Source organism: Garra rufa, chromosome 19 (assembly GCF_049309525.1).
Source record: "Garra rufa chromosome 19, GarRuf1.0, whole genome shotgun sequence".
NCBI lineage: Eukaryota > Metazoa > Chordata > Actinopteri > Cypriniformes > Cyprinidae > Garra > Garra rufa.
In genome coordinates this window covers 7,366,039-7,388,937 of record NC_133379.1, presented here as the reverse complement: position 1 = coordinate 7,388,937, position 22,899 = coordinate 7,366,039, and the positions used below count along the sequence as shown (strand labels likewise).

Sequence of the window (22,899 nt, the reverse complement as noted above, 5' to 3'; positions counted from 1 at the left end):
GAGATGGGTGTTTCAACCTAACCTAACTGTATTATTAAGTAAAGATCATGTTCCATGAAGATATTTTGTTAATTTTTCTACCGTAAATATATCAAAATGTAAGTTTTGATTAATAATATGCATTGCTAAGAACTTCATTTGGACAACTTTAAAGGCAATTTTCTCAGTATTTAGATTTTTTTTTTTTTTGCACCCTCAGATTCCAGATTTTCAAATAGTTGTATATCGGCCAAATATTGTCCTAACAAAACAAACCATACATGAATAGAAAATTATATTTATTCAGCTTTCAGATGATGTATAAATCTAAATTTCAAAAAAATCTGACCCTTATGACTGGTTTTGTGTTCCAGGGTCACATACATGCTTGACCTTTATATTACTCCTCCTTTTTTCAGGTCATTGGAGATCCTAAAGAGAGCCCCATCTCACGCATATGCAGCGGTGTGCTCTATGAGGTGGCACATTTCACTTTTTCTCTCTGCAAATAAACAGTTCACAATTACACATTTTAAAATGTAAAAGTGCTAGTTAAAAGAAAAAATATATAATAGACATCAGTCGTCAGAGTATTTTGGTGGCAAAGTTAATAGAAGTGTTACAATGTGTGTTTTTATCGTGTTTCAGGACTTCTGTTCATACCTGTCATATAATAATGTGTCAGGTGTTAACACAGACAGCAAAGGACACTCAGACATAACACCCAGACTTCCTGATAGAGTTTACCTGGACAGAGGAGCCTCATTCTCATTCTCTCTGTTCATAAGAGCCCATAAGCTCACTCTAGAGTCTTTTGGTTAGGAACTCACATATACACTGTACTATGCTGTACATTTGTAATTAATTGTACTTTTTTGTTTAGCCAGTCAGTTTGAGTTGCAATCCGCCTGTCACGCACTTTATGCATTCACAATTTTGCTGAAAAGCAGAAAGCTGTGAAAATCTGCTTGTCATCTTATGCAAGAACGCTATTTTGCTATCTTTGCTTTTGGTGACAACATTATTATACCTATACATCACTGTAAGACTGAGTTTGCTCAAATTTAACTGCTTTTTATTTTTCTAATCTGTAACATACTTAGAAGCGAATTCAAAATGGGAATCATAATGATGTACAAAAAAGATGATTATTAGTGTCATGTATTGACAGGCCTGCCTCTAATATGTTTTGTTCCAGGTGAGAGTGCTGTAAACGATATCAGAATGTTTGCGACGGTCCCTGATTCTAAGTATCTGAAGGTGACTCTCCGGAGATACGTGAAATTGAACCATGCAGGAGTCCTTTATAAGGCACATAAACACCTAGAAACATCAGTTCTTACTGTAAATTATGTCCTGAGTGTTTGTTCATTTGTGCTTACTCAAATCTTCTGCTCTAGGTGACGGTGACTGAAAAAGGCATGGTTGAAGGCCAGGTGTTTCCAGGAGAGAGACTTTTGCCTTTCAGCGTGATGTTTAGGGTCAGTAATAAAATATCACTGAAGAAAATTTACAGATTAAAAGAATGCAATTGTTGCATTTTATGTACAAATTATTGATTAGCAATCAGATTTGACTTGGATTGATTTTGATATTATAAAGATATTTGTATGGTTTGTGTTTATTTTTTGATTATCAGACTGGGATTTCACCCAGACAGTGTTTGCAGCAAACTGATCATGGGATGGTTCTGCTGGTAATGCTTATACATCCTTACTCCTTTACATTGTTATTCTCAGTTGTTTGTTTCATGCTCTTTGAGGCTCATTACATCATGTTCTTGGTTTCTTAGGGTCTGCAGAGTTTGCCAGTCTATATCGGTTGCCCTCCTGGTAACCGACTGGTGTTTGATGCCAGAACCACTCTGCAGGAGTCTGTACGGCTTAACAGAAGGAACTTCAGCTGTTTGAATCCTGACCCAGTTACACCCTGCTTTTACTATAAAAACTGTAAGAACCTGCTGCCAATGATGATTCAAGACAAATAACTTCTGGATCTGTTTGTGATTGTACAGGTGCATCTAAAAAAATTAGTGCCCTTTACAGTGCCACAGGCTGATCACTTCCACGCCACACTTCACTGATGCTGTGATTTGTGCTAAAAGAGCCCTGACCAAGTATTGAGCCATAAATTAACATACTTTAAAGGATAACCATTGCCAAAATGCAACCTGGGCTGTTTTTTTTTCTGTAAATGAGACAAACATATCTAAAAGCATAATTACGACAAACGAGCCGTTTTTGAGATTGACCGTGATTGCGTTTTGTGGTCAATGGCCGGTGAATGGGAGTTCTAGGGGCATAACTTTGAGCGCATCAAAATCGATATTTTTACAACACTAAGAAGGCTCGACACACACTGGCACTTTGCTCGAAGTATCGCCTGGGTCTCTACACATGAACTCGAGCATTGAGAACATTGTTTGTGTACACAGAGTATACTAAAAAGAAAGTTTTTGAACAACTCACTTACACCGTTTGGGTTTCTGCTCGCAGCCATTTTGCCAGACAAGAAGTGTCGATCTCCAAATGCGAATGAATGGGCTCCATAGGATGAAATATTAGGCTTATATGAGGCTCTTTTTACAACTAGAAGGTTAATATTGTTTTTCACTTGCGACAAAACATTGAATTAGCTGTGCATTTATATGGAAATATGCTTTAGGAGCTATCCATCTTTACTCTCCTCGCATTCGGAGATCGACACCTCTTGACTGGCAAGACGGCCGCGAGCGGAAACTCAAACAGTGAAAGTGAGTTGTTCAAAAACTTTCTTTTTCTGTGTACACGGGCTCGGGTTCATGTGTAGAGACCCAGGCGATACTTCGAGCAAAGTTTCATGGTGTGTCGAGCCTTCTTAGTGGCCATTGACCACAAAACGAAATCAGGGTCAATCTCAAAAACGGCTCGTTTGTCGTAATTATGCTTTTAGATATAAGTTTGTCTCGTTTACAGTAAAAAAAAAAAAAAACAGCCCAGGTTGCATTTTGGCAATAGTTATCCTTTAAAGAGCTTGAACTTTTCTGTTTTGCAAATCCTTTTTTGGTTGATCTTATGAAATATTCTAATATTTTGAGATACTGGATTTTTGACTCTCATGAGCTGTAAGCTCTAATCATCAAAACAATTTTTTACATGTAATGAATCTAGAATATATGAAAGTTTCAGTTTTTGAAATAAGTAAAAAACTAAAAAACGTATTCACAATATTAAACATTTTTTAGATGCACCTGTAGATGGGATCTGATTTTCTATACACATTTCACTTTATTGGGAAACTGCAAGTTACAAAATGCTGTAAAACCTTCAAATTTTGTAATTCGGTGTTGTCTATATGACATCCATTAAAGCAACATTACAGACTATATATATACTGAAATACAGACAGCATTCTTCAGCTTTTACACATAAAAATTATTGCAGAGATGCTGAAGTAGTGAAGCGATGCAATTTGTTAATCATACAGTATTTAACATCAGCATTAGACAGCTTTACACAAAGTATCAACCTATTAATTAAACATTGTTTATGTGTTAAATATTTATTTAAGGATAATAGTTTCTTATAGATGTAGCCTTCTCTCTGATGTTGACTATATGTCTTATTTGTCCTTTTACTGTCAGATAAGTAAATTATAATTCACAATGTTATTTATTTCTGTTATTGTTACGTTCCCTGTCATTACATTTATTTGTTCCTAGCATATCATAATATACTGTAAATTAATTTTTCTCCACACAACATTCCTCCCTTTTTTGTCATTGGCTGATCACATGTCTGATGACTAAATATGCAAATCAGGCAATTTTAATTTGATCTGTCTTCTCATGGTTTTTGCATGAACTTTTGCTATCAAATCAAGTCACCTTTATTTATATAGCGCTTTATACAATACAGATTGTGTATTGAATGGTTTAAAGAGTCATCTCTCTCTCTTTATCTCTCTGTAGTGTTCTTTCCATTCTTCCTCATTCAGGATGTGGTCTTAGGAGAGTCTAGGAAGTTTATTGGCAGGTAAAGCACCTCGTAATCTATATGAACAGTCAGAAGTATATTTCATATTGGCTTTTTGTGTTCCTCAGATGTCATGACATGTTTATCTCTTACACATTCTGTGTATGTATATTTTTTAGCTACACTTTTAAAGTAGTTGGTGGTGGTCCTTACTTAAGGAAGAACATTCGTCTGTACAGCCCTGAGGAAGTTCTGAGGTATAACAGCCTCAAGTACAGGTACAGAACATTTTAGTCATTTTATTTAGTACAGCATCATTTTTTCCACACCTCCAGCAATTTATTAAAAATGAATGGCATCGCAAATGATACTTAATGCAAAAATGCATGGGTCTCTGTCACGCTAATTACTTCTTTCGTGTGTGTGTGTGTGTGTGTGTGTGTGTACCTGGTATTCATCACGTTGTGGGGAGTCTGGGGACCAAATGTCCCCACAAGGATAGGAATACCAGTAGATTTTGACCTTGTGGGGACATTTCTCAGGTCCCCATGAGGAAACAGGCTTATAACTCATGTACAATGAGTTTTTTTGATGAAGTAAAAGTATGCACAATCTCCTGTGAGGGTTAGGTTTAGGTGTAGGGTAGGTGTAGGGTGATAGAAAGTACGGTTTGTACAGTATAAAAACCATTACGCCTATGGAATGTCCCCATAAAACATGTAAACCCAACATGTGTGTGTGTGTGTGTGTGTGTGTGTGTGTGTGTGTGTGTGTGTGTGTACCTTTTGAAGTTTTTGATAAATTCCAAAAATGCAGTAGCTCTAAAAAATGTATATGGATTGTCCCCATTCAGATACCTTAGTTGTTGTTACATGTTTGTCTGTGTATCAGATCAAAGAAAGCACGGATATGGGATGTAAAAAGCTGTGAGAAGGGAAGAACCTCTTGCAGTGTCACTGAGGAAGGATTTCTTATCCTGAATGCCACCAGAATCAATGGAATCAGGTGACACCACTTTTATATTCTACGGCCTTCAACAGTCAGTTATTATTAGATCTCAAAACATTTTTGTGTCATTGTTTCTCCCACAATAAAAAATGTCTGGTGACTGCTTGCATCAACGTTTTGACTGATTATAACTGTTTTAAGTCAGTTATAAAAAGGATTTGTAAGGCTGATTACCCCTTGACTAACTGATAGTTGGTCAGACCAGTTCCTAAAGGGACAGTTTACCCAAAAATTATTATTGTCATTAAATACTCATCCTCATGTTGTTTCGAACCCATAAGACCTTCGTTCATCTTCGGGAACACAAATTAAGATATTTTTGATGAAATCTGAGAGCTTTCTGACCCTCCGTAGACAGCAAGGGAACTACGACGGTCAAGGCACAGACACGTAGTAATGACATCGATAAAATAGTCCATTTGACATCAGTGGTTCAAACGTAATTTTGGCAGGGAAAAGAAGAATTGCTGAAAACTTGTTATTTTATGTTTTCTTTGTGGACAAAAAGTATTCTTGCAGGTTCATAAAATTAAGGTTGAACCACTGATGGACTATTTTTAATACGTTTCTGTGCCTTGACCGTGGTAATTTGTGTTCTGAAGATGAACAAAGGTCTTACGGGTTTGGAACGACATGAGGGTGAGTAATTAATGGCAGAATTTTCATTTTTGGGTGAACTATGCCTTTAAGACATGTTCTAGCATGTTTTAATGTTGAAACTGTATGTGTAGGTGGCTTTGCCAGCCTAAGTCTCCCTGTGGTGATGTGCTATCCATGAACCCTGTGGGATCTCCTCGTTTCTACTTCATCATTGAAGTCTCAAACAGGTGAATGAAGTTTCCCTGTGCATTTTCATATTTCTGATTTAATGTGTGGTGTCATTTCTCAGTATCAAATGAGTTTACACCTAAACACAAAACGTTGAAAATATTTTGCATCTTGAAAATCTATACTAGTTTTTTTTGTGTAGGGATACAGAGACATACTGCAGTCACATCTTCCGTTTTGAATTAATTGTCTATGACTTGCCCATGAGCACAAGTAGGAAGTGCTACATCTTTCTGGTGAGTGTCTAACATATACACCCATATCTGTGTGTAGCATACTTAAACATTATTGGTATTATGTCAGTTAAAACAGAAAATGATTTCCATGTATTCATTATTAAAATATTAATAATTAAAAAAACAAAACAGATTTAAACAAATTTAAATACTTATGCCACAATATGTTTTGGAAATAAAAATAATGGATTACTGGTTTAAGTATGAGATATTTGTAAGGATGTGCATACACTAGGATATATCTACACTGTAAAGATACGTGTTTTGCAACTCTGCAAAAGAGGCAACAAGATATTAAAGCAAATTTATCCTTATAATTACTATTACACTGTACCTTACCATAATGGTTTTGTTTTCATATTTACTGTGTTTTTGTTCTCTTCTATTTGTGGTACTTTATTTTTCATTTATGGTACTTCATTTTTTATGGTACTTCATGCTTCATTACATGTTCTTCTATTTCAGGTGACTATGGCATGCATCCTTGGTGTGATGGTATTATGTCATTCTTTTTTTTAACTGTTTCATTTATGTTTTAGTATGTCATTGTTTTGTTTTAAATGTCTGTATAAAGTTTAATTCATAGATTTAGAGCAATAATGCTACTAATTAAAAAAATAGGATAAAATCCCAAATTAAAAATATAAATAATGCACACTGTCCGATTTCTTTCTTTTTGGATCAAGATTTCAGATGTGTTGGTCAGGACATGCTGTGCAGCAGAGAAACTTGATTTACAGTGGTAGTTCACCCAAAAATGAAAATTCTCCATTTTAGCTTAGATATCCTTCTCAAAAATAAGTGTTGAGCTCATGTGAAGCTCCTGTTCCTGATTAAGGAACTCTTTGTTTTCTTTATGGTAAAAGCACAACATTTTGTTGAAATTGTTTGTGAATGCACACAAATAAATGTAGACCCTTTACAGTTACGAATAATGTACGAGCAAAAAAAGACGGCACATTTTAAGATGTTTGCAATGCAAGTGATCGCGCTGGTGTCTCCATGTCCTGTAAAGCACGCTTTAACCTCCACTCTCCACACAAATGATAGGACATGCATCTAACAGCGCACATACAGTCATGTGAAAAAGTTAGGACAGCCTACTGAATTACATGATTTTCTGTATCAGTACCTAATAAAAATTATCTGGTACTTGGCAGGCCTTAAATTTTGGAAAATAAAACCTCAGATGAACAACATCACATAACATATCACACCGTGTCATTATTTATTATTTACAAATATAAAGCCAAGATGGAAAAGTCAATTGTGAGAAACTTAGGACACCCTATGTTTCAGTTGCCTGTAGATCCACTTTTAGCAGCAATAACTTGAAGTAATCATTTTCTATATGACTTTATTAGTCTCTCACATCATTCTAGAGGAATTTTGCCCTACTCTTCTAATTTTATTAAGGTTTGTGGGCATTTGTTTATACACACTCTCACCATAGCATTAGTCAGGATGAGGTCTGGACTTTGACTGGGCTATTGCAACACCTTGATTCTTTTCTTTTCCAGCCGTTCTGTTGTAGATTTGCTGGTGTGCTTGTTATCATTGTCCTGTAGCATGACCCAGTGTTGGCAAAGCTTTAGCTGTCGGATGGACGTCTTCACATTTGGCTCTAGAATACTTTGGTATACAGAACAGTTCATGGTCGACTTATTGACTGTGAGGTGCCCAGGTCCTGGCTAAAAAAACAAGCCCAAAACCATTAGCCCTTCAACAGCATGTGTGACTTTTGGTATGAGGTGTTTTTGCTATTATGTTTTTTAGGTTTTCACCAAATATGGCGCTGTGTATTATGGCCAAACATCTCCACTTTAGTCTGTTCAAAGCAAATTGATGTGTTCTACAAGTCTTATGGTTTGTTCAGATGCAACTTTGCAAACCTAAAACATGCTGTCATGTTTTTTGTAGATAGAAGAGGCTTTCTTCTGCCAAGCTTTCCAAACATGCCAGACTTGTCCCATATTTTTCTAACTGTACTGTCATGAACTTTCTCATTTAACATGTTAACTGAGGCCTGTAGCATCTGCGGTGAAGTTCTTGGGTTGTCTGCCATTTTTCTGAGCGTTACTCGGTCCAATCTTGGGGATTCCCAACACCAGGGAGGATTGGTGTCTGTTTTGAATGTCTTCCACTTGTGAATAAACGTCCTCACTGTGGAATGATGGACTTCAAATTGTTTGGAAATGGCTGTATTACTCTTCCGTGATTGACGACAACAACAATTGCTTCTCTAAGGTCATCACTAATGTCTTACCTCCTTGGCATTGTGTTAACACACACGCGAAGGCTCCAGACCAGCCAAACTGCCAAAACTTCTGCTTTGATGGAGGTGCTCACACTTGCCGATGATCAATCAGGGATGCAAACGGCGCGTCTTTTGGCGGATGCCGGCTTTTTCACGGCTGTGTGGGGGACATGTGTGAATCGTGCAGATCCGATGAGTTGTTTTTTTTGAGGGGGGGGGGGGGGGGTGGGGGGCGTTGGTTTTTGCACTAATTAGTTTGTCCACTAGGCGGCAACACTGGCCCGGGCCAGCCAAAAAAGAAAAGCAAGAGAGCCAAGAACAACAACAATCTACCGGAGACCGCAACATCAATAGACGGCAGATTTAACAAGCGCTTGTAGGGCTCCAGACTGCGACCAAATGGTCTCATTTTTTCTGCCGGTGCGGCGAAATTTTGTGAGCTGTCGCACTGGCGCGACCACCGCGTTGTTTAACTCATAAGCGCTGCTATTACTGTTTCATATGAGAAACATAAAACGGCAAACGAACCGAACGAGAAACCGAAGCGCGCCACGTTTGAGCTGTGCAGCGCGGACCGTTTATCAGCTAGGACCGCAACACAAACACGCTTGTCCGAGCTCAGAACAGCCTTTACTCGAGAACCAAAGTTGATTTTGCGACACTGCACAGTGCTGCGAGATCCAGTGAAAAGTGTGTGAATTCGCCCAGAATGAATTAAGGTTGCTGCAAGATCTAGGGAGAATCATTCAAATTCTGTTCAGAATTCTGTTATAAACAGCGCTGATGTAGGCTATGTCAGACAACCAGAAGTAGCACCAACTTAAGCATAGTCGAATGTTATTACTGTATTCATTTCAGGGTTTGTACAACCTTTTGAGAGACAAATTTAAAGGTCCCATATTGTCAAAATCGAAATTTCCTGGCTTTTTTCATGATAACTAAGGTCTAGGGGCTATCTAACTACCATATGAGTTTCAAAACAGTCAATCCACAGTAAACTGCACACAGCCTGCTTAAAGTAGCTGTTCATTTTCACGAGCTGCTGTGACTTCCGTAACGATGTGACGTCCGATCGACTCAAGTCACCGCCCCGAGGGCCAACCACCATCCCACCCTCCTTTTGTCAAACCCAGACAACAAGGCATCCATTCCTTTATTGAGCAACAACAACACGAAAACAAGTGGAGAAAACCCTGTTCAGTCGATAGATGTCAAGCTACGATCATTGCACAGGCTTCAGAACAACGTGAATTTAAGAGACCACTGGCACGTTAACTTCAGCCTCTTTCACACAGCGATTCCGGTAAATACACGGTTGTGTCCCATGATTTGTTCCGGAATTGTTTAATTTGGTTCATTCACAGTTGTTTTCCGGAATCTGTGCGTGCTTTACACACAAACCATAAAGACATGTGATGTTTGGATGTGAGATGTAATGCGACGCGTACGTTTCACTAAACTGAAACTAACCTGAACAAATTGTGCTTCAGCGCTGATAGTGAGGAGCTGGCTCTGTCTGATCGCCGCTTCATTACTTTGCACGTATTTTTTGTCGTGAAGAGTCGCTTGATAACGTGCATCATCACTACAACACTGCCTTTATGTCTCTGGCTTTTGTTCACACAGCGCTCGTTCCCGTAATTTTCCAGAATCAGCGCGCATTGTGAAAGGGGCTTTACTGAAGCAACAGTTATGTAGCTTACTGCATTCGGTGTTTGAAAAAGAAAAAACATTAATAATCATTCTGAAATATCCTGTTGAGTATCAGCTCTCTCTATTGCTCTGTGCTCGCTTACAGCATACATGACCGTAGTTACCTGTGATTGGCCTGGTTGTGCGTCACTCAGAAAACAACAGGCCAATCAGAAGAGAGGCTCATGAATATTAATTAGATGGGCCAAAATCGACCTGTTTTTGACAGAGCTCCTAAAAAAGGAGCTGTAAAAATATATTGAGATGGATTTTGGCACTTATACCGCAAATATATATTCTTAAGGACATCAACAACTAAAATAAACCTCCAGAAATGTGTACAATATGGGACCTTTAAGCACTTTTAAATGACTTTCAAGCTTTTTGCACAACCATTTTCAGCACTTTAAAGCTCTTATGATCCAATTTGAATGTTATTTTGATGGGTAAACAAACACTTATGTCAAATTAAAATACATAAAATCACGATTATAACCAGTATATGGCAATAATAATCTGTATAGTTTATGTATATACAATTTACATTTTGTGTGAAGATCGTTTTAAAATTACCTAAATTAAAAGTTTTTATATATTTCAGAGCCTATTAAATGTTGAAAATATTGGCTTTCAATTATACTGTAATGTTGAAATGGACATAATTAATATGTAAAACTGAGAGAAAATTCATTTAATAGAGACACCAGTAGCAGTATTGATATCAATACTTCATTAATAATAGGCTACTTGGTAAAAAGATGACATTAAACACATATTTAAAATATACTTCATGTTGTTTCTACCTTAATTTGGAGGTTCAGTGTGAAATTTTGACTATATAAATATGCGATTAATCATGATTAATTACAGAAAAATGTGTGATTTTTTTATTTTTATTGATTGAAAGACAGCACTAATGTTAACCTTTTATAGATGCTGGTGTTGGTAATATTAGTTAATTTTAGTGAATATGCATTTCAATGTAATTGTATAGGCCTCCCTAGAAAGAGATCAGGACGGCCCCCACCCCCTTGGCCCCATTTACATTTACATTTACATTTATTCATTTAGCCGACGCTTTTATCCAAAGCGACTTACAATTGGGAATACAACAAGTGATTCATCCTAAGGAGGCAGATCAACATAGGAAGTGTTCAAAAATACCATATATCAGGCGTTGTTAGAAGAGTGCAGGCTAGAAGGAGAAGATCAAGAAAGAGAGGAAAAACAGGCTAGAAGGGAGGATATTTTTTTTTTTTTTTTTTTTTTTTTTTTTATTGAGTCAGATAGTGTCGAAAAAGATGGGTTTTCAGCAGTCGTTTGAAAGCTGTTAAGGAGTCTGCATTCCGGATAGGGGTGGGAAGATCATTCCACCAGGCAGGAACGTTGAACGAGAATGTTCTGGACAGTGATTTAATACCTCTCTGTGGTGGTACAATGAGGCGTCTTTCACTAGAGGATCTCAGTCTTCTGGAAGGAGTGTAGATGTGTAGTAGTGAATGGAGGTAGGCAGGTGATGATCCGGTGGCTGTCCTATAGGCCAGCATCAGTGTCTTGAATTTGATGCGTGCTGTAACCGGTAGCCAGTGCAGGGATATGAAGAGAGGTGTAACATGGGCCTTTTTGGGCTCGTTGAAGACCAGTCGTGCTGCTGCATTCTGAATCATTTGTAGAGGCTTGATTGTACATGCTGGAAGACCAGCTAAAAGAGCATTGCAGTAGTCCAGCCTGGAAATGACCAGGGCCTGGACGAGGAGTTGTGTAGCATGCTCTGTTAGGAAGGGCCTGATCTTTCTGATGTTGTACAATGCAAACCTGCAAGATCGAGCGGTCTTAGCTATGTGGTCTTTAAAAGTCAGTTGGTTGTCAAAGATAACACCCAGATTTCTGGCTGAAGTTGATGGGGTAATTGTTGATGAACCTAACTGGATGGAGAAGTCATGCTGTAGAGATGGAGTGGCAGGAAAGATAAGGAGTTCCGTCTTTGCTAGATTGAGCTGTAGATGGTGTTCCTTCATCCATGCAGAGATATCCGCTAGGCAACCTGAGATCCGTGCAGCTACCGATGGATCGTCTGGTTTGAAAGAAAGATAGAGCTGTGTGTCATCAGCATAGCAATGGTAGGAGAAGCCATGTGCCTGTATGATGGGGCCCAGAGATGTAGTGTATATGGAGAAGAGGAGAGGTCCAAGAACTGAACCCTGAGGAACCCCAGTGACCAGTTGATGAGTTTTGGATACCTCGCCTCCCCAGGCCACTCTGAAAGACCTACCAGAGAGGTAGGATTTGAACCAGCGAAGTGAAGTCCCTGTAATACCCAGCATTGAGAGGGTGGACAGGAGGATCTGGTGATTCACAGTGTCAAAAGCTGCAGATAGGTCCAGCAAGATGAGTACCGATGATTTGGACTCAGCTTTTGCCGTCCGCAAGGCTTCAGTGACAGACAGTAGCGCAGTCTCAGTTGAATGGCCGCTTCTGAACCCTGATTGGTTAGAGTCCAGTAGATTGTTCTGTGAGAGGAATAAGGATAGCTGGTTGAAAACAGCCCGTTCCAGTGTTTTTGCTATGAATGGAAGGAGGGAGACAGGTCTGTAGTTGTCTATGAGTGAGGAGTTAAGTGTAGGTTTTTTGAGCAGTGGGGTTACCCGGGCCTGCTTAAATGTAGTGGGAAAAGTGCCTGTGAGAAGAGATGTGTTGATGATGTGTGTGAGCGCCGGTAGGATTGTAGGGGAGATTGCTTGGAGAAGGTGTGAGGGGATAGGATCTAAAGGACATGTCGTCGGATGGCTGGAGAGGAAAAGTTTGGTTACTTCTGCCTCCGAGCAAGGACAGAAGGAGAAGTGGGGGGTTCCAGCCGTGATTGTGGTCAATTTTAGTTCCTGTATGTGTGGAGCTGAGAACTTATTATTGATCGATGTAGTTTTGTCTGTAAAAAATGTGGCGAAATCATCAGCTGTTATAGAAGTTGTGGGAGGTGGTGGAGGGGGACAAAGCAGTGTATTAAATGTTTTGAAAAGGTTGCGTGCGTCCGGGGAATTGTTGATCCTGTTGTGGAAGTATGAAGATTTGGCTGTATGTACTTGGGTAGCGAAAGATGAGAGCATAGACCGATACATACTGAGGTCGGATGGATCCTTAGATTTGTGCCATTTTCTCTCAGCTGCCCTAAGTTTGGAACGATGCTCACGAAGAACATCGGATAACCAAGGGGTTGTCGGAGCAGATCGTGCTGGCCTGGAGGAGAGAGGGCATATAGCATCTAGACAGGAGGTAATAGTGGAGCATAAGGTGTCAGTTGCTGCATTAGTGTCCAGGGATGAGAAGTGAGTAGGAGAGGGAAGGGAGGAGGATACTAAAGAAGAAAGATGGGAGTGTGAGAGAGAGCGTAGGTTTCTTCTAAAAGTAACAGGTAGAGGGGTTGGGAGTGCACAAGTAGCAAGATGTAGGTCAAATGTAATGAAGAAGTGGTCAGAGATGTGTAGGGGTTTGACCACAATATTGTCTGAAATACAATTTCGCATGTAAATGAGATCAAGTTGGTTGCCAGATTTATGAGTGCATGTAGTGATAACACGTTGTAGATCAAATGAAGCTAGAAGTGAATTGAAGTCAGCAGCATAGGGTTTGTCAAGGTGAATGTTGAGGTCCCCAAAGACTAGAAGTGGGCTGCCATCCTCTGGAAACGAGGACAGCAGCCCATCCAGCTCTTCTAAGAAGATGCCAAGTTGAGTAGGAGGGCGGTAGATTACCACAATGTGGAGTTCGATAGGAGATGTTACAGTGATTGTATGAGATTCAAATGAACTATAATTGCATAGAGGAGAATGGGTTGAGTATTTCCAGTTGTTAGAAATAAGAAGTCCCGTCCCCCCACCCCTTCCAGTCTGACGAGGGGTGTGAGAGAAGGAAAAGTTATTAGAAAGAGCAGCTGGGGTTGCAGAGTCTTCTGGACGAATCCAGGTCTCAGTCAAGCCTAGAATGCTCAAACCAGATTGCACAGAAAATGCTGAAATGAAGTCAGATTTGTTGACAGCTGATTGACAGTTCCAGAGTCCAACCGTGAAAGAGAAAGGTTCAGTGGAAGAAGTGTCGATAGGACGCAGGTTAGAAATATTGCGTCGACGTGTGCGTGTGATATTAGTGCGGTGTGAAGAGACCACCGGAATGAGTTGGAAACACATGATAGAGGAGGACAGAAAGAAGAGTGAAATAAAGGAGAGGAGTACTTAAGTGCGTTGTCGGTGTCGTTGCTCGGAGAAGTCGCGCAGGAAAAGTCGCAGTCTTTACTCTCGTCGGTCTTCACGCGAGGAGGCTGAACGCTTCCGCTGACGCTTCAGCGTCAGCTGTTCTGACGCAGTTAAATAGACAACCAAACAGTGCTTCAATGATAAAAGCTAGGGACGCCTCCTAGGCTCAGTGAGCCGCGAATGTCTCGCCCGCACGCAAAATGGCTCAATCGAAACTCAAAAAGCAACAGCTTCGCACTTGTAATAGCTCCAGAAGGGAACGATATGACAAAAACAAAAGCTTCCCTTGGCCGTACGCTCAGTTATCAATTTTAATGATTGCAATAAAAACTAGAATTTAAAGCAAAAACAATCGCAGGACAAATAACAGAAGAACACTCCTTTTCTAACAGTGAATAGATGTAAATAAAACAAACGAATAATTAAATAGAACAACAGAGTACTTTAAGAAGCAGCTCAAAATTAATATTAACGAATAAGTGAATAGAAACTACAGAGTGCGTTTTAGAAGCAGCTCAAATTTAATATTAACCAATAAGTAAATAGAAACTACAGAGTGCGTTTTAGAAGCAGCTCAAATTTAATATTAACCAATAAGTAAATAGAAACTACAGAGTGCGTTTTAGAAGCAGCTCAAATTTAATATTAACCAATAAGTAAATAGAAACTACAGAGTGCGTTTTAGAAGCAGCTCAAATTTAATATTAACCAATAAGTAAATAGAAACTACTTTTAGAAGCAGCTCAAATTTAATATTAACCAATAAGTAAATAGAAACTACAGAGTGCGTTTTAGAAGCAGCTCAAATTTAATATTAACCAATAAGTAAATAGAAACTACAGAGTGCGTTTTAGAAGCAGCTCAAATTTAATATTAACCAATAAGTAAATAGAAACTGCAGAGTGCGTTTTAGAAGCAGCTCAAATTTAATATTAACCAATAAGTAAATAGAAACTACAGAGTGCTTAAGAGAACAGCGGCTTAAAATTAATACTTAGGAATAAGTAATTAAACAGAAACGACAAAGTGCTTTTAGCAGCAACTCTAAGTAACGACCGCCTAGTGAAATAGTATTAAAGTAGACACTTACGCGCCGTCGTTCTTTCTCGTCTGAGGACTGAACTCACTTTCCCCCTTCAAATTTTCCCCTTCAAATTTTCAGTTCGATAATCCGGCCCTCAAATGAATCTAATTGAATAGCCCTGGTATAGGGTATCTAGACGTCCTGATTATAGATGTCAGGTCGCTTTATGCTACACTGAGGCTAAAATATGCAGCTTTTCATTTGCAGAATGAGAGAATTTGATGAGAGCCAGGCACTTACAGTGCAGAAAGTGGATGAGGGCTGTAAAATTTTTGATGTTACAGAATCTGTGTATTTTCATATAAAGAACTTTGTATGTGTATAGGGTGAGCCCTGGATGGCAGAGGTTGGTGGCAATGTAATTATATGATATTTGCTGCCTGCGGGGACACGGGCTTTGATAATCTCACTCCTTTTTGACCATACCTCTGTTTGCATCCCTGATCAGTTAATAAAAGGCATTTGATTAGCAGTGACTGACTGTTACTTACACTCTTAACTTCTGCGTTAGCAGTAAGGGTGTCCTAACATTATCACACATTTCCATTTTGTCTTTGTTTTTGTTAAATAAATGATAAAACAGTGCAATATGCCATGTGTTATTGTTCATCTGAGATTTTATTTTTCAAATTTTATGACCTGCCAAGGACAAGATAATGTTTTATTATGTCCCCATACAGAAAACCATGGAATTCAGTAGGATGTCCTAAGGTTTTCTGTCCCTGATGTTCATCTGATCACTCTTCACAACATTCTGGAGTATATGCAAAAATTGCTATTATAAAAACTTAAGCAGCAACTTTTCCAATTTCCAATATTGATGTAACTCTCAAAACTTTTGGCCACGACTGTAGCTCCTATCTCTTTGAATGGGGAAACATCAAGTTATTCTATAGTCTTTGGTTCAGTCCAGTGATTATCGGTCAGTTATTGTCACTAGCGTTTGAAGCGGATGGAAAGTATTTACAAACACGCAGTCTAAAGACACATTAGTCAAATACAGTGTACAACCACAGTCTACAGATATAAACAACAGGCAAACAGAGTGTGCATAGCTCATTGAGATCTGAAGGCTGGAAAGCAGACATAATGTTTGCAAATTTTTAGAAAATAACCGATTGTTTTGCTAGATAAGACCCTTCTTCCTCGGCTGGGATCATTTAGAGCCCTTTGAAGCTGCATTTAAACTGCATTTTGGAAGTTGAAACTCAGGGGCAAAAGAGAGGACCCATTGTATTTGTTCTTTGGCAGCATGGAATGCTGTAAAATATCTCCACCTGGTGAATTTTTTATGCCTGATTATTGTTACTTTGATTCAAGTCAGTTCCAGCCTGTTTCTGATTTTATTTTTAATCTCCACTCTTGTTGGTTTCTCACCTGATCTGCACAGATGTGTTTAGTCACAACCAGCTGCAAATGTATATGAATTCAGTCTCATATATCAGCATATAAAATACAGATATTAAATAGAATAGAATTACTCTATGACTTCTATGCACACCATTCTTGGAAACTGGCCTCTTCCAGGAACATGCACTTGAATGCAAAACCAAGGAAAATAGCTCTACATGAGGACATTTTTACAAGTTATTTTCCGCTCTAATCTGTGCTAAAAAAAAAAAGGTGTTTCTAATGAATTTAATTTGTTTGCATAAAAATACACGAAAAACAAAGTGTGTCCTCTAGAGCCTGACCAGGAGCCATCGCAGGTGTAGTCTCGCGTAGCCAGACCTTCAGACTGACGGCTGAAGGTCTGGAATTCATGGCAGCTTTATTTGGCGAAGGCCCGCCCATAAGGCCATTTGACCGACATGCCAAACAGCCAATCACAGTTCGTTTCGTTCAGCGTCACGTTTCGGTGCATGGAAATGCCTCAACAACAGACTGGCGTGCAACAAGTCAGTCATTGAAATAACCAGTTAAATAAGAAGAGGGAGAACAAGCAGTAAGTCAGTAATTTGTTCGCGAACGTCGCAAAAGTGTATAACAACAATCGCGTCTGCATAAGCACCTTTTAGCAAAACGCCGAGTAAATCAGTCTGCACTTTGTTTCCCGGAGGACCGAAAGCAAACGAGACACTCGCATATCCCGGAAATCCGGTCAAATTCAACTAATCGGATGACGACTTCGACATTCCTGAAGTGTTTCCAGTTAAGTGTACCATATGCATCAGACGTTTAGCCAACGTTCCGTGGGCGTGACGTCTGAGGCTGAGACTATCGCAGGTGCATCAACATGCATCCAGTCTAGAACCGACACAGAACCGCTTAAGTCCGAGTCAACAAACAGTGAGTCTCCAGTTATTACCACTCTGATTCATCTCAATTTCAGCCTGTTATTCCTGGTTTTAGTTGTCATTTTCCCCATTTTTCTTGTGTTCTGGACTTCAGTGGCATCAGTCAGAAAGTTCGCTCGAATGGCAACAACTGAAGGCTCATACACTGTGCTGGATGCACTGGTCAAAGTAATAAGACTTCAGTTTTGGAAAACTGCATACCCGTCCAAAGGTGAGGTCCACCTTACATGAACATACATTACCTTAAATGTACTCAAAATCGAATGTGACTAATCATCTGGATGAACACAGGAAGTGGAAATAAGCATTTCACATTTGTACATTTGGTTTTACTAAACCTTAAAAACTTATTGCTTACAGGAGGAGATGAAACGACTTCAGTGGCATCAGTCAGACAGTTTGCTCGACAACAACTGAAGACTTATACACTGCGCTGGATGCACTGGTCCAAGAATTAAGACTTCAGTTTTGGAAAATTGCATACCCGTCCAAAGGTGAGGTCCTTACATGAACGTACATTACCTCAAATGTACTCAAAATCGAACGTGACTAATCATCTTACTTCTGAAAACTTTCACAAAATGCCTGGATCTTCTTGAGAAAGTTCAGAATGTGCCATGGATCACCTGAGAGGCCATTTTTAAAACATGACTGGTTTAAGTGAAGAAATCAAAGTGAGAAATGTAAACATAAGAAAAACATTTATTTGATAGATTCAGGCCTTTTTGACACCTCTACTAAACTTCCAAACATTACTAAATTATTAAGATTGAGTCCGTGACGTGAATGGGTTCATTCACTCAGAAGAAGCCTGGAAAGTCCTAGAAATATCTACAGTATGTAACCCTATGCTTTGAGGATTTTCTGTTGTTTTGTTTTTTGTGTTTTTTTATAGTTCATTTTTATCTTTTGCAGAAAAGTGCATTGTACTTTGGCTGTTTTAACACTGAATAAACATATTGTAAAATAATAATTTCATAAAGTAGATCAGTGTAGTTAAATTGAACCATCAGGCATGATGCAAGGAAGCCCATATAGTAGAGCTGCACAATTAATCGTTAAAGGGGTCATCGGGTGCCAAATGCACTTTTACAAGTTATTTGAACTGAAATGTGTGTTGGGAGTGTGTGTACACAACCACCCTAGAATGACAAAGCTCCACCAAGTAGTTTTCTTTTAATTTAGTAAAATAATTTGCCCCTTGTCAAATCAAGCCATTCTCAGATGCCTGTCGGTGTGGCGTCACAATCGTTTTTTCTAATAATGTGATCAAAGTAAGCACGTTTCACGATGAATGAAAGTGTAACTTACACTCAGAGAACATGGTTTTGTCGTCTTCTCTATGTACATCCGTCTCAATATAATTCCTAATCGCACTTTATAATGAACAATGCATTAAGGTAATTCTTGTCTAGTTACAAACCAGGGGCGCCGCTCGCAATTTTGGGCCCTATGACAAAATATGAGGTTGGGCCCCCCCTACCACACAAAAGCAGGTCTCTGGGGGCCCCTAAAAGGCGTGGGCCCTTAGAATTATCCTAACTTACCCCCCTTTAGCGGCGCCCCTGTTACAAACTGTGTATGTTGTCGTGAAACTACATTAAGCTTAGCTTTGTAACGCTAGATGGTTTAAAACGATGTCTGTTAATTATTAAGAAGTCATGTACAATTATTTTAAATAGTTTTGGATCAGTTATAACTGCATTAAGAATGGTAACTTTAACGCAATACCTGCAAAATAGTGTTTACAGCCCGCAACTGCACATGAGTAAAGACTATAACACTCACATTCATCTATTTCAATGTTACGACGGGGTAAGTTATGTTAACCGATCACTTATTTGCTCTTGTTCAATCAGCTGATGACACCTGACGTCACATGCGGTTTTGTGCGGGCAGCAGCCAGATGTGCTTGTTACCTGCACCAGAACAGTGGATTCAAGTCATGTGACATTCGAGTTAGAAACAAACAGAAAAGAATGAGTGAGGCAGAGCAATGTGCAAGTAAGTCTGTTTACAACCCGGACATTTTAGTACCTAAAAAAGGATCTTATTCCGAAGTGTGGGTTTACTTCGGTTTCAAACCAGATGATGATACTCAGCAAACCATATACTACAAGGAATGTTCAGCAATGCTTCTGCACCAAAGAGGAACACCACAAATTAGTTTAATCACCTGAAACGTAATGATATACAACATTATGAAATGGTACGGAAAAACATAGCCGCTCAATCACAAAGTACCTGCAGCCAGACAAAGCAAACATCAATTCAAGCAACATTATTTATTCAGTGCAACACCGTACCCAACAACCTCCCCCAGACACAAAGAAATAACGGACGCAATCCCTGTTCAGTACAAAAAAAAATGTGAAACAGTTGCGAGACGTACACAACTTTGCAGCAACTTCAGTTTTGGAGTGGTAGTTTACCGAACAAAATGAAAATAGCCTTTTGTAATTGTCTTTATTAACTTTTAATGCTTAACCATTTCAAAAACAGTAGTATAGCATTTGTGCTATTTTTACAATGCTTAAACATTATACTTAAAAAAGTAGCACTTTACAATAAGCATCTTATAGTTAATGTAAGTTAATGTATTTACTAACATGAACAACACATTACAAAATGTATTCATCTTTTATAATGTTAGTGAATGAAAATGCAAGTCAATTCATGTTAACTTACAGTGCATTAATTATGTTAACAGGCACAACTTTGAATTTTAATTAGGCATTAGTAAATGTAAACTATTATTAATAATGCTGTACAAGCATTTTTCTTACTCAGTTCATGTTAGTAAATACTTTAACTACCATTAACCAAGTGACCCTTATTGTAAAGTGTTGGCAAAAAATACCTTATTTAAAAAAGCTATTAAAACTTAAAATCAGTGTTGCACTATTAATATTGTCATTTTATTCATACTTACTGAGAGTTAGCAAAAAAGAAAAGCAACATTTTTGGTCTGCCTTTTTTTAACCTTAACTTTAAAGTCTCTTTAAATTCTTAATTTTACGCCAACTAGTGGCATTTTTAATAGCAGTCTCTCATTAAAATGGAAATTACTGAGTAGATTCAAAATACTTGAATGTAAAACTAACAGAAGTAAGCTACAACAAAATGATATTATTTCTCCAGCTAAGTTTAAAAGTTTATGTAGTAAAGTCTATGTTAGCTATAATTGTATATCTAATCTAGCAAATAGTCCCAATACCTTTACCAATTCCTTATTTACATCACCAACTGTGTACCATTTATAAATGTGTGTTTAAGACTTCAGACTTGTTAACTGATTTTTTTTTCTTCTATACATAATCAATACCAGGACACCTACATGCACTTACCACATGAGACTGGCACAATGGTTATATTTGTGACCCTGGACCACAAAACCAGTCTTAAGTCGCTGGGGTATATTTGTAGCAATAGCCAAAAATACATTGAATGGGTCAAAATTATTGATTTTTCTTTTATACCAAAAATCATTAGGAAATTAAGTAAAGATCATGTTCCATGAAGATTTTTTGTAAAATTCCTACTGTAAATGTATCAAAATGTAATTTTTGATTAGTAATATGCATTGTTAAGAATCTAATTTGGACAACTTTAAAGGTGATTTTCTCAGGATTTAGATTTTTTTGCACCCTCAGATTCCAGATATTCAAATAGATGTATCTCGACCAAATATTGTCCTATCCTAACAAACCATTCATCAATAGAAAGCTTATTTACTGAGCTCTCATATTATATATACATCTCAGTTTTGTAAAATTTTACCTTATGACTGGTTTTGTGGTCCAGGGTCACATTTAGAATGGAATACTAGTTTACCAGCTCACTACATACTGAATTTACACATTATACTGTGAATATATATTGCCCCAGAAGGACCCGTTACTGCAGCTGGTCTCTCTCCAAAAGGCGTCAGGCTGCTGGAAGCTGGACGCCACACTGGCTGATGCAATGAGATAACGGAGGACGAGCCGACCAATCAGAAACCAGCACAGGTGAGAGATGTGATCAAATAATAAGAGGGCAGGGGGTGGTGTCCTGCTCGGGTATCAGGTGACCAAAGGGACTAAGAATCTAAAGATGTCAGTGTTTTTACATCCTGAAGGCCAAAGAACTGATAGTGTTTCATTAACCATTACTGTCAGGGTTTCATTAAATTTGTGTTCTTTATTAGTTTAAATCAACACCATATTATTATACAGAATATTTTAAAACTCATTGTGTTCTGAAATAAAATGATGATCAGATTAAACAAACCCTTTTGCTGTTTCTTATAGTTGTGTTTGTGTGTGTGTATCAGTGTTTATTTGAAGCTGTTGGACCGGTCTTTATTCAATGATTTTCACACAGCCAAAGAATAGTTAAAATGGTTACTTTATTGAAATTTGGGTGAAAACACAATGCTGAGACTACTATTAAAGTAAAAAAAGAAGAATCTTACCAAGTTTTCATGCAATAATAAAACCAAACACACCTTAAAATAGTCCATAGAGCTAATATTTGAATTCCATATCATGATGTCCCTAGATTTCAACATACATTTCATTTAGAGAAAGTATGCTAGCTACTACAACAGTTATTGATATAACCAGGAGAGATCAATAATAATGAACATCTTTGTATTACCGTCTTTTAAAGGTTTTACATATGAAAATATTTAAAGTAATACAATTTTGTGATTTTTCATATCATATTCTCTCTGTTCCACGATGATCCATGAATAAGTAGCATTTCTCAATGAGGTATGAAGTCAACAGGCACGTCCTGTAAATAAGTTTAATTAAACCAGTTTCTTATTTCTACTTACCTGTGTTTTTCTTTTTTAGCTTCTACTTACCTCAGATTGAAATTTGGCATTGTGGTTCTGTGAGTATTGTTGAAACTTGTATGATACATAGTTTGTAATGTTTCCCATGTCTGAACTGCTTTGGTTTAAAGCTAAATTACTAAATGAAAATATTAATTTCAAGTTTTGTTATTTATTTCAGATTACAGCTTGTAGACCAATGGGTACCAATGACAGCACCCTCTATGGCTGCTATAACAGGAACTTCTGGCAGCAGGACAGATGATTATTGGCAACCTTGAGCCCTTGGGTCTGGACAGACACGGCAGCAAGCCTGGAGAGTAAGGTTGCTGAGACTGGTATCTCTAGGACTGAGATGGTCTTGGGTCTGTGAATCATTGGGCCAGCCATGACCAGAATGAATGGCATTTAGAGAGAGAGCTTTAGGCAGCCATGACAAGAACCTCTCAACTGGCAGTGGCAGGGGAGCTCTGGGAGCTCTGGCATTGTGGAGCTG

The 22,899-nt window shown here is 38.4% G+C and overlaps 1 protein-coding gene across 1 annotated transcript in view; it reads left to right on the top strand.

The window, feature by feature from the left end:
- LOC141291947 (cation channel sperm-associated auxiliary subunit gamma-like) overlaps window positions 1-22,727 on the top strand; it is a 52,513-nt gene extending 29,786 nt beyond the window's left edge. The window contains exons 19-30 of the mRNA XM_073823940.1: window positions 399-458; window positions 628-796; window positions 1,178-1,239; window positions 1,380-1,460; window positions 1,619-1,675; window positions 1,772-1,928; window positions 3,929-3,992; window positions 4,112-4,210; window positions 4,824-4,937; window positions 5,672-5,767; window positions 5,911-6,004; window positions 22,644-22,727. Of these exons, the coding sequence (XP_073680041.1) occupies window positions 399-458; window positions 628-796; window positions 1,178-1,239; window positions 1,380-1,460; window positions 1,619-1,675; window positions 1,772-1,928; window positions 3,929-3,992; window positions 4,112-4,210; window positions 4,824-4,937; window positions 5,672-5,767; window positions 5,911-6,004; window positions 22,644-22,727 (1,137 nt within the window). The remainder of the gene's footprint in view (window positions 1-398; window positions 459-627; window positions 797-1,177; window positions 1,240-1,379; window positions 1,461-1,618; window positions 1,676-1,771; window positions 1,929-3,928; window positions 3,993-4,111; window positions 4,211-4,823; window positions 4,938-5,671; window positions 5,768-5,910; window positions 6,005-22,643) is intronic.
- Window positions 22,728-22,899: the final 172 nt, after the last annotated feature.